This window comes from Sapajus apella, unplaced genomic scaffold, assembly GCF_009761245.1.
Source record: "Sapajus apella isolate SASKATOON/1434 unplaced genomic scaffold, GSC_monkey_1.0 scaffold29, whole genome shotgun sequence".
Lineage (NCBI taxonomy): Eukaryota > Metazoa > Chordata > Mammalia > Primates > Cebidae > Sapajus > Sapajus apella.
Window position 1 is genome coordinate 10,129,381 of NW_022436969.1, and position 12,167 is coordinate 10,141,547.

General features: G+C 40.5%; 1 protein-coding gene across 8 annotated transcripts in view; it reads left to right on the top strand.

Moving 5' to 3' along the window:
- The window catches only part of ESCO1 (establishment of sister chromatid cohesion N-acetyltransferase 1), a 75,477-nt gene that overhangs the window by 16,578 nt on the left and 46,732 nt on the right, over window positions 1-12,167 (top strand). For all 8 annotated transcript variants that reach the window (XR_004273437.1, XM_032293231.1, XM_032293232.1 and 5 more), the window contains 2 exons: window positions 6,067-6,169; window positions 6,410-8,533. Coding sequence is in view for 7 of the 8 variants with exons in the window: in XM_032293231.1 (XP_032149122.1) it covers window positions 7,001-8,533 (1,533 nt within the window). In the remaining variant the exon portion in view is untranslated. The remainder of the gene's footprint in view (window positions 1-6,066; window positions 6,170-6,409; window positions 8,534-12,167) is intronic.

Sequence of the window (12,167 nt, forward strand, 5' to 3'; positions counted from 1 at the left end):
ATTTGAAAATATCTTCAGTTCATTAACTGCCGGATCATTCTTTTTTTTTTTTTTTTTTTTTTAAGTAAATGAATCGAACCAAACAGATTCATTCTTTTTATTGGTATGAGTAGACAATCAAGAGTGACTGTATATCTGTATTATCAATAGTAATTCTTTTTTAAAAATTCCTTTAAACTAACTTATTTATACTTATATTTATTCAGGTAAACTTCAATAAAAGCACACATGTACGGTCTCATTTTCTGTTTGGCTCCTGAACTCCCTCCTCTTTTCTTCATTTTAATACACTTATTTTTTGGTGCACATTCTCTTGTAGACCCTAGAGGAGGATGTTTGGGAGTTAAGTTTTTTGACACCCTGCATACCTGAAAATTGAATAATTTACTCCACACTTAATTGTTTGGGCATTGAATTCTACTTGGGACATAATTTTTCTTCAGCTTTTTTTTTTTTTAGCATTTTGAAGGATTTTCCCATTATCTTGCTTCCAGTGTTGCTATGGAGAGGTTTGTTGTAATTCTGATCTTAATCATCTGTATGTGGTCAGGATTTTTCTCTTCTAGAAGTTCGAGAGTCATATTTTTATCCTTGCGATAGGTTTTTTAAAAATTTAAAGTTTATTTCCTCATTGCCAGCAGAAACATAGAAAGGCTTAAATTTTTGCGGGGGTGGCTGGGTCCTGTGGCTCAACGCCTGTAATCCCAGCACGCTGGGAGGCAGAGGTGGGTGGATTACCTGAGCTCAGGCGGTTGAGACCAAGCCTGACCAATACAGTGAAACCCAGTCTCTACTAAAAATACAAAAAAACTTAGCTAGGCGTGGTGGGGCATGCCTGAAATCCCAGCTACTCAGGAGGCTGAGGCAGGGGACTTGCTTGAACTCGGGAGACCGAGGTTGCAGTGAGCTGAGATCGTGCCACTGCATTCCAGTCTGGGTGACAGAGCGAGACTCCATCTCAAAAATAAAGAAATAATTTTTTTTTCATCTGTTGTTCTAGATACTCTTAGGACCCCCTCCCTGTTTGCTGTTGTTTTTGAGATGGCGTCTCGCTCTGTTGCCCATGCTAGAGTGCAGTGGCACGATCTCAGCTCACTGCAGTTTCCGCCTCCCAGGTTCAAGTGATACTCCTGCCTTAGGCCCCTAGCAGCTGGAATTATAGGCACACTCCACCATGTCTGGCTAATTTTTGTATTTTTAGTAGAGACAGGGTTTTGCCATGTTGGCCAGACTGGTCTCAGACTCCTAACCTCAGGTGATCCACCCACCTTGGCCTCCCAAAGTGCTGGGATTACAGCTGTGAGCCACTGTGCCCGGCTTTGTTTTTTTATTGAGACGGAGTGCACTGTAGCCTGGGCTGGAGTGCAGTGGCACGATCTTGGCTCACTGCAACCTTGGCTTCTTGGGTTCAAGCGATTCTTCTGCCTCAGCCTCCCAAGTAGCTGGGATTACAGGTGCCCACCACCACGCCCAGCTAATTTTTTGTATTTTTAGTAGAGATGGGGTTTCACTATGTTGGCCAGGCTGGTCTCGATCTCCTGACCTCGTGATTCACTGGTCTTGGTCTCCCAAATCGCTGGGATTACAGTTGTGGACCAACCCCCCCCCACCCTCCACCCCTCACCCCTATTTATTTATTTGAGACTGAGTCTTGCTGTTGTTGCCCAGGCTGGAGTACAGTGGTGTAATCTTGGCTCACTGCAACCTCTGCCTCCCAGGTTCAAGCCATTCTCCTGCCTTAGCTTCCTGAATAGCTGGGATTATAGGCACATGCCACCATACCTTGCTAATTTTTATATTTTTTGTAGAGACAGGGTTTCATCACATTGGCCAGGCTGGCGAACTCCTTACCTTGTGATCCACCTGCTCCGGCTCCCAAAGAGCTGGGATTACAGGCCTGCACCACCATGCCTGGCTCTGTTTTTTTGTTGTCTTTTTAAAGAGATGGGGCCTTGCTTTGTCAGCCAGTCTAGAGTGCACTGGCATGATTATAGCTCACTGCAGCCTCCGAATCCTGAGCTCATGTGCTCCTCTTGCCGCAGCCATCAGAGCATCTGGGACTGTCTGCAGGCATGTACCACCATGCTCAGTTTATTAAAAAAAATTTTTTTTGGCCAGGTGCAGTGGCTCATCCTTGTAATCCTGGTACTTTGGGAGGCCGAAGTGGGCGGATCACTTGAGGCCAAGAGTTTAGGACCAGCCTGGCCAACATGGTGAAACCCTATCTTTCTCTCTTTTTTTTTTTTTAAAGTTATTGGTATCCTTTAAGTTCTACGGTACCTGTGCATGTGCAGAAGGTTTGTTACATAGGTATACATGTGCCATGGTGGTTTGCTGCACCCATGAACCTTTCATCTACATTAGGTATTTCTCCTAATGCTGTCCCTCCCCTAGCTCCCAATTCCCCAACAGGCCCCATTGTGTCATGGTCCCCTTTTTGTGTCCATATATGTTCCCATTGTTCAGCTCCCATTTATGAGTGAGAATATGCAATGTTTGATTTTCTGTTCTTGTGTTAGTTTGCTGAGAATGATGGTTTCCAGCTTCATCCATGTTCCTGCAAAGGACATGAACTCATCCTTTTTTTCTGGCTGCAGAGTATTCCATGGTGTGTATGTGCCACATTTTCTTTTTTTCTTTTTTTTTTTTTTTTGTTTTGAGACAGAGTCTCACTCTTGCCAGGTGCCAGGCTGGAGTGCAGTGGCACGATCTCGGCTCACTGCAACCTCCACCTCCCGGAGGCCAGGCTGACCAGGCAATTCTCCTGCCTCAGCCTCCTGAGTAGCTGGGACTACAGGCACGTGCCACCACATCCAGCTAATTTTTGTATTTTTTAGTAGAGATGGAGTTTCACCATGTTGGCCAGGATGATCTTGATCTCTTGACCTCGTGATCTGCCCGTCTCAGCCTCCTAAAGTGCTGGGATTACAGGTATGAGATGCTGTGTCTGGCCTATGTGCCACATTTTCTTTATCCAGTCTATCACTGATGGGGTTTGGGTTGGTCATCAAACCCTGACTCTACTAAAAATACAGAAAAGGCCAAGTGCAGTGGCTCACACCTGTAATCCCAGCATTTTGGGAGGCCGAGGTGGGCAGATCATGAGGTCAGGAGTTTGAGACCAACCTGGCCAACTTGGTGAAACCCCATGGTGAAACCCCATTTTAAATTTTTTGTAAAAACACGGAAACATTTGCTGGGCATGGTGGCTCTTGCCTGTAATCCCAGCTCCTCGGGAGGCTGAGGCAGGAGAATTGCTTGAACCCAGGAGGTAGAGGTTGCAGTGGGCCGAGATTGGGCCACTACACTCCAGCCTGGGCAACAGAGTGAGACTCTGTCTTGGAAAAAAAACAAAAAACAAACACAAAAATTAGCCAGGCGTGGTGGTACATGCCTGTAGTTCCAGCTACTTAGGAAGCTAAGGCATGAGAATTGCTTGAATCCGGAAGGTGGAGGTTGCAGTGAGCTGAAATCGTGCCACTGCATTCTAGCCTGGACAACAGAGTGACACTCTGTCTCTAAAAAAAAAAAAAAGAAAAATATCTTCTAGAAGTATGTCCTGCTCTGTTACTCAGGTTGGTCTCAAATGATCCTCCTGCCTTAGCTTCCCAGAGTAGCTGGGATTATAGATGTGCCTCTGCACCTAGTAGTCCTGGCTGTTTTAGTCTGGAAACTCATGTCATTCAGGCCTAGGAAAATTTCTTGAGTTCTTGATTTTTTTTTTTTTTTTCCCTAATGCCTTTCCTCTATTCTTTGAAAGGTCTGTTGGACCTCATGGATGGTCCTCTAATTTTCTTATTTTTTTCTCCCATGTGCCATCTTAGTCTTTTTGATCTACTTTATAGGAGATCTCCTTACCTTTACATTCTAATGCTGCTTTTTCATTTTTTTCTATAGTGTTTTTAATTTTCAAGAGTTCTTTTTTTATGATGATCTTATCTGTTTCAAGACAAATTAGCTTATTTAGATTTTTCTCTAATTTTTTCTTCAAAGCTACTTTTTTTTCTGTGTTTTTTCTTCATATTAAAGTTTTTCTTCTGTTTGTGGTGATTGTTGTTTAACTGCTTATGGCTAAAAGTGATTGGAAAATGTGTGGAGTGGCTGGTAGACTCCTAACTATAGGGGGTGTGTTTGTGTCTTGGTGACTATAGGTAGACCTTACCAATATTTTTAAGTATTTTCTCTTGGGCTTGCCAAATTCACTAGTACTCATTTCAGAAAGATCAGTAGAACATGATCTTTCCATTTCCTTCTTTGAAGGTATAGGCTTGGCTGCTGTCCTCCAGGAGCCTTTGAGTAGGTAGAAGGTTTTGGATGGACAGAGTGGGTTTCAGCAATCAGTGTGTATATTCCTGTTTATTCCTTCTGTTGTCAATATGATACTTCCATCCTCAACTGTGCCTGCTGACCTTTTGTTTCACGCCTTCTGGAGATTTATACCTCTACTCTTCTGGGTGCTAGTAATGGGAATGGCAATCTGGGAGTCTATCTACCTTTTTGTTTTTTTTTCCGTTTTAGTTGGAGTCTCACTCTTGTTGCCCACGCTGGAGTGCAATGACATGATCTCTGTTCATTGCAACCTCCACCACCGGGGTTCAAATGATTCTCCTGCCTCAGACTCCTGAGTAGCTGGGATTACAGGCACCCACCACCGTGCCTGGCTAATACTTTTGTGTTTTTAGTAGAGATGGGGTTCTACCATGTTGGCCAGGCTAGTTTTGAGGTTCTGGCCTCAAGTGATCCGCCTGCCTTGGCCTTCCAAAGTGCTGGGATTACAGGCATGAGCCACTGCTCCTGGCCCTGTCTACTTTTTTAAGTCCCATTTTTATCCCCATCTCCTGTGGAGTTTGATACTGCTAATTCCTGAGTCTCAGATATAAATAGATCTTCTCAGCTTTCCACATTTCCACCTGAAGATTCAGATTTTCTTGAGTCTACTAAGTTAGTTATTTGTTCTTTTTGGTAGCATCGGTACTTCTAAATTTTTGTCATCTACTCTCCTGTTTTTTATTCTTTGGGTTTATGGTTTTGTCTTGGCTATTTACTTATTTTAGAAATGGGGTCTCACCCTTTTAACCAGGTTGGAGTACACTGGCACGAGCTCTCTGCAACCTTCAACTGGGCTCAAACAATCCTTACTCAATCCCCCAAGTAACCTGGACTGTGGGTGCATGCCACAATGCCTGGCTAATTTTTAATTTTTGTAGAGACAGAGTCTTGCTATGTTTTCCAGGCTGGTCCTTAAGTGATCCTCCTGCCTCAGCCTCTGGAGATGCTAGGAGTATAGGTGTGAATCATCAAACCGGGTCTTGTTTTGTTTTAGTCTCTGTGTTGCTTTTTTTTCCAGTAGGGTTTGAATGGGAATACACATATATGTGTGTGCTTAAGTCTGCCTTCTTTAACTGTATTTCAGTGTTTTTCTATGTTTATAGTTATCTATGTGCATTGTTTTTTCCCCTAAATAGGATTTTACTTTACTGGTTTAAAGCATTTAATGTGTATTTTATGAATTGTTTTTTGTATTTTAAATGGGCAGACATGGTGGTTCACGCTTGTAATCCCAGCACTTTGAGAATCCAAGGCGGGCGGGAGTTCGGAGGTCAGGAGTTCCAGAGCAGCCTGGCCAACATGGTGAAACCTCATTTCTACTAAAAATACAAAAATTAGCCGGTATAGTAGCAAGCGCCTGTAATCCCAGCTACTCAGGAGGCGGAGGCAGGAGAATCGCTTGAACCTGGGAAGCAGAGGTTGCAGTGAGCTGAGATTGTGCCACTGCTCTCCAGCCCGGGCGACAGAGTGAGACTCCGTCGCAAAAAAACAAAAACAAAACAAAACAAAAACACTTTTTTTCACAAAATAAATGAATGCATACTAGTCCATTGGCTGCATATATTATAGTTTACTACAAATTGGAAATACTAAAATTAAGTGCTGTGTGTAATGTGAGTTCTGAAGGAATGATGACTAATGGTAGGACAGGATAAAATTATGGAGTGTTACATTTGATAAGATGATTACATCTTTCCTTTGTCCTTTTAAACATTGACAAAAACCTTATTCTTTCAGGTGCTGTGTAATGTGTTAAGAGCATATTATAAGGAATGGTTTTGTCTAATTTTCATGAGTTATGGTGGCTGAAACATCAAGTCTATCTTGTGGGGCAAAAACTGTAAGTAAACCTTGAGGAATATAGTGAGTTTCAATTTTTCTGTGCTTATATAAGACAATTATTGATTTTTCATAGGAATATACTTGGGATACTTCGTTCTGTTAGCCTTATGTGTACAGACTAGATATTTCAAAAGGAGGAGTTAGATTTTATTTAAATCAAGGTTATTTCTGTGTAGTGTTAGCATTGCCATATTTCATGGATTGTACAAAACTTAATTTTTTGTTTTTAATTTTTCAGAAATGGCAGCACAAAAGGAAATCTATATTAATAGAATATTTTATTGAACAAAAGAGGTTAAATAAGAACTGCAAACCAACAGACGCAGCAAACAAGGAAAGAAACGTGTTAGCCATAAGACATGTTTCAAGTGAATCGAAGTCCAATAACTGTAGACTTCAGAAGAAAAAAGTTTTCAAAAATTTTATCAAAACAGGTCACTGATAAATAACTCCTCCAGTAATAGGGCTAGGCCTGAAACCAAAATTAATTAAAAAATTAGCGAAACAGATTGAACCTGAATTAAATTTCTTTTCATAAAAAAACTTGTTAAAAATAATCAAATCAAATTTTTCTCAAAATTTTATTACCTTGTCCAAAATAAAGCAAGTATCTTTTAGCATTCATGCCAGCTTTTCTCATGTTCTAGGAATGACAGAAACCTTACTTGAAGCAAACTAGTATTTTTGTTGAAAATGTGTATCAGCAGCAGTTAAAGTTGATTTTTCAGACCTGCTCCTCAGTAGTAATAGTAGCTAATCAGCATTCGCACCAACTAGGACACAAAAATCCTCTTCAAAACTATTCAGAAAAGAAAGTTGTTACTCAGGAATGATGCCCATTCAGGAGAAATCAAAAGAAAATTCCTCCAAAGTTACTAAAAAAAGTGAAGATAAGAATTCAGAAACAGAAATTCAGATTTCTCAAAAGAATCTAGCAAAAAAATCAGGTCCAAAGGAAGCTATAAAATCACAGGCTAAATCTTCCAGTGAAAGTAAAATAAATCAGCCAGAATTGGAAACACGCATGAGTACAAGGTCATTAAAGGCAGCATCTACTGATAAAGCCACTAAATCCATTAATAAAAATACGGTGACCGTGAGGGGAGATTCACAACAAGAATCTACAAAAAAGAAATTATCTCAGAAAAAATTAGTACATGAAAACTCTAAAGCAAGTGAGCAGCTTAACCGGCGATCACAAAGGCTACAACAATTAACAGAGGTTTCCAAAAGGTCTTTACGCAGCAGAGAAATTCAGGGTCAAGTTCCAGCAGTTAAGCAGAGTTTGCCACCAACGAAAAAAGAGCAATGTAGCAGTACTCAGAGTAAATCTAATAAAACAAGTCAGAAACATGTGAAGAGAAAACTACCGGAAGTAAAGTCTGACTCTAAAGAAGATGAAAATTTAGTAATTAATGAAGTAAATTCCCCCAAAGGGAAAAAACGCAAGATAGAACTTCAGACAGCTTGTGCTTGTAGTTCTCGATGCATACAAGGATCTGAAAAGTGTCCTCAGAAGACTTCTAGAAGAGAGGAAATGAAACCTGCGCCTGTAACTTCTGAGGTAAAAAGATCAAAAATGGCTGCTTCAGTTGTCTCGAAAAGAAATGAGACGAAGAAGTCGGTTCATACACAAGTGAATACTAACACAACACTCCCAAAAAGTCCACAGCCATCAGTGCCTGAACAAAGTGATAATGAGGTGGAGCAAGCAGGAAAGAGCAAACGAGGTAGTATTCTGCAGCTCTGTGAAGAAATTGCTGGTGAAATTGAGTCAGATAATGTAGAGGTAAAAAAGGAATCTTCACAAATGGAAAGTGTAAAGGAAGAAAAACCCACAGAAATAAAATTGGAAGAGACCAATGGTGAAAGACAAGTACTTCATCAGAAGGAAACAAATCAGGATGTGCAATGTAATCGTTTTTTCCCAAGTAGAAAAACAAAGCCTGTGAAATGTATGCTGAATGGAATAAACAGCTCAACCAAGAAGAACTCCAACTGGACTAAAATTAAACTCTCAAAATTTAACTCTGTGCAGCACAATAAGTTGGACTCTCAAGTATCCCCTAAATTAGGTTTATTACGAACCAGTTTTTCATCACCAGCTTTAGAAATGCATCATCCAGTGACTCAAAGTACACTTTTAGGGACAAAACCACATGATAGAAATAGAATTTGTCAGCAGGAAAAAATGAAAGAAATTAATTTTGAAGAAGTGAAAACTAATGATATTACAGTAGAAATTAATAAAACCAAGGAAAGGGCTCCTGAAAATTGTCATTTGGCTAATGAGATAAAACCTTCTCCTGACCCACCATTGGATAATCAGATGAAACATTCTTTTGATTCAGCATCAAATAAGGTAATCTTTTTATTATGCACAATAGAGTTGCCTAAGTGTTTTCTGTAAGAAATGTGTTTATAATATTTTAGCATAAGAATCAAATCATAAAAGACTGAAGAGTCATTTGCTAAGGTTTCCTGTTGTTAGCGAGAGTTTTATTAACTCAGTCTTGTCATATAACTTTAGAGTTTTATTAACTCAGTCTTGTCATATAACTTTAGAGGTCTTACATTTACTTTGTGTGCATCTCATTGTTTCCTCATTTTTATTCTTTGTATTTTATGTAAGCATAAGTCTGTTGAATTCCAGCTTTTCTTTTAAGCTTAGCACACTGATTTTCCTATTAATTATAACCATAAAAAGTATGTTTCTTAGGGGCTACTTTTTTTTTGAGATGGAGTTTTGCTTTTGCTGCCTAGACTGGAGTGCAGTGGTGATCTCAGCTCACTGCAACCCTCTGCCTCCCAGGCTTAAGTGATTCTTCTGTCTCAGCCTCCTGAGTAGCTGGAATTACAGGCATGTGCCACCATGCCTGGCTGATTTTGTATTTTTGGTAGAGATGGGGTTTCTCCATGTTGGTCAGGCTGGTCTCTTAACTCTCGACCTCAGGTGATTTGCCTGCCTCGGCTTCCCAAAGTGCTGGGATTACAGGTGTGAGCCCCTGTGCCCGGCCTTTAGGGACTACTTTTGGCCTAAATATTAAAATTAATTTCAACTGGGACTAATTGGTCTTTTTTCCTACTGGATATAACTTAAAAGTTAAACATATTTAAGGAGATGACTTGTGTGGCCGTTTTGAATAGTTGGCAAATAGAATGTTGAGAGGTATAAATAATTTAGTTTTTAACTTAAGAATAAAATTCTATCATTTGGCAATAAATCTTCAGCTTTCAAGTTAAAAAAAAGAAAAAAGAATAAAATTATAGTGGCCAGGACTCTGAAATGGAAAAGTAAATTGAAAACCAGAATCTTGTATCTAGAAGAAACTTTGATTATCTAAGAAAGTCGTTTTAAACTTTATGAAAGCAGCTGAGCCCTTTTTAAAAAAATTTTTTAGATGGAGTCTCACTGTCCCTAGGCTGGGGTGCAGGGGTGCGATCTCGGCTCACTGCAATCTCTGCCTCCCAGGTTAAAAGGATTTTCCTTCCACGGCCTCCTGAATAACTGGGACTACAGGCATGCACCACCACGCCTGGCTAAGTTTTTGTATTTTAGTAGAAATAGGGTTTCACCATGTTAGCCAGGATGGTCCTAATCTCCTGACCTCATCTGCCTGCCTGGGCCTCTCAAAGTGCTGGGATTACAGGCATGAGCTACTGTGCCCAACCACTTTGGGAGGCCAAGGTAGTCGGATCACCTGAGGTCAGGAGTTTAAGACCAACCTGGCCAACATGGTGAAACCCCATCTCTACTAAAAATACCAAAATTAGCCGGGTGGCACGCGCCTATAATCCCAACTACTCAGGAAGCTGATGCAGGAGAATTGCTTGAACCCAGGAGGTGGAGGTTGCAGTCAGCTGAGATCACACCATGGCATTCTAACCTGGGGGACAGAACAAGAGGTTGTCTCAAAAAAAAAAAAAAAAAAAAAAAAAAAAGATATTTACGGTTTGAAATTCTGGAATATTTCAAACGTTTAGAATATGGCAGAGATTAACATTACTCTCATGTCCGCCACCCAGATTTGACAAAAGTTAACATTAACAGAATTACTGAGGCCGGGCACAGTGGCTCACGCCTGTAATCCCAGCACTTTGGGAGGCTGAGGCGGGCGGATCACGAGGTCAAGAGATTGAGACCATCCTGGCCAACACAGTGAAACCCCGCCTTTACGAAAAATACAAAAAAATTGGCGTGGTGGCGCACGCCTATAGTCCCAGCTACTGGGGAGGCTGATGCAGGAGAATTGCTTGAACCCGGGAGGCAGAGGTTGCAGTGAGCCAAGGTCATGCCACTGCACTCCAGCCTGGCGCCTGGTGACGGAGTGAGACTCTGTCTCAAAAAAAAAAAAATTACCGAAGATCCTTTAAAGTTAGAAAAGGTACATTATAGGTATAGTTGAAGACTGCAACTCTTTATTCCATTTACCCTTCTCCCCACAGTTAAATGTGCTCCTGAAGTGGGTGTAGATCTTTTGTTTTAATTTTTGTGATTTTATGTATATATAAATTCATAAAGAATACTTAGCTTTGTGTTTTAATTTTTTTACAAAAAATACATGTATGTATATTTTTGTAACTTGGCTTAGTGTAATCAACATCATATTTGATACTTACTGATATGTGGGTATTTTAAAAACTGTAAAGGAATATACCACAAGTTTATCTTTTCCTCTATCAAAAGACTTTCAGCTTGAGCCAGGCACGGTGGTTCCTGCCTGTAAGCCCAGCTCTTTGGGATGTTGAGGTGGGAGGATCTCTTGAGCCCAGGAGTTTTAGGTCAGTTTGAGCAACGTAGTGAGACTCCATCTCTACAAAATAATTTAAAAATTAGCTGGAAGTGGTAATGTGTGCCTGTGGTCCTAGCTACTTGGAAGGCCGAGGCAGGAAGATCTCGAGTCCAGGAGGTCGAGGCTGCAGTGAGCTGTGATCATGCTACTGCATTCCAGCCTGGGTAACAGAGTGAGACTCTATCTCAAAAGAAAAAAAAAGACTTTCACCTTTCAGATTGTTTCCAATTATTTTTCACCAATCTCAACAGTTTGATCCCTGTTGTAGAGTGATCAGGAAATGTGGTAACCATATCAGTTCAGGACATATTTGAGTGCCTGCTGTTTCAAGGTGCTGTGCTAGGGCTTTAAGAAGATGTGTTGGTTTCCTGCCCTTAAGGAATTTTCATTTCTATTTCCCTGAGATGGCCGCTATTGATGGAGTTTGGAGTATTTTCTTTTGTTATTTACTAATTCAGTGTCTGCTTTGGCAAGGTTGTGAATTAGAGGTTATTGGGAATAAAAAGGTAAATATAATATGATTCTTGCTTTTAAGAGTTATAGGTAAGTCAGACACAACTAATTGAAAATAAAAAGTGACAAGCACATGAAAGATTTAGACAAAGTAGATGAAGAACAGCTAGGGAAGATTGAGAAAGGCTTTATGGAAGAGGAGCAATGACTTGAATTTATACAGAGGAAAGGTGTTCTGGATCAGCACTATCCAGTAGGAATACAAGTGAGCCACATACATGATTTAAAATTAATGTAGCCACATTAATGGAGTAAAGAGAAATAGGTAAAATTAATTTTAATATCTTTTAACCTATCGTAAAAATACTATCAACATGCAATCAGTTTTGACAATTATTAATGACATATTTTATTCTTTTCTGTATGAGTGCATAAGTTTTGTTTTCTTTTTCTTTTCTTTTCTTTTTTTTTTCTTTTTTTTTTTTTTTGAGACGGAGTTTCACTCTTGTTGCCCAGGCTGGAGTGCAATGGCGCAATCTTGGCTCACCGCAACCTCTGCCTCCTGGGTTCAGGCAATTCTCCTGCCTCAGCCTCCTGAGTAGCTGGGATTACAGGCATGCACCACCATGCCCAGCTGATTTTTTGTATTTTTAGTAGAGACGGGGTTTCACCATGTTGACCAGGATGGTCTCGATCTCTTGACCTCGTGATCCACCCACCTCAGCCTCCCAAAGTGCTGGGATTACAGGC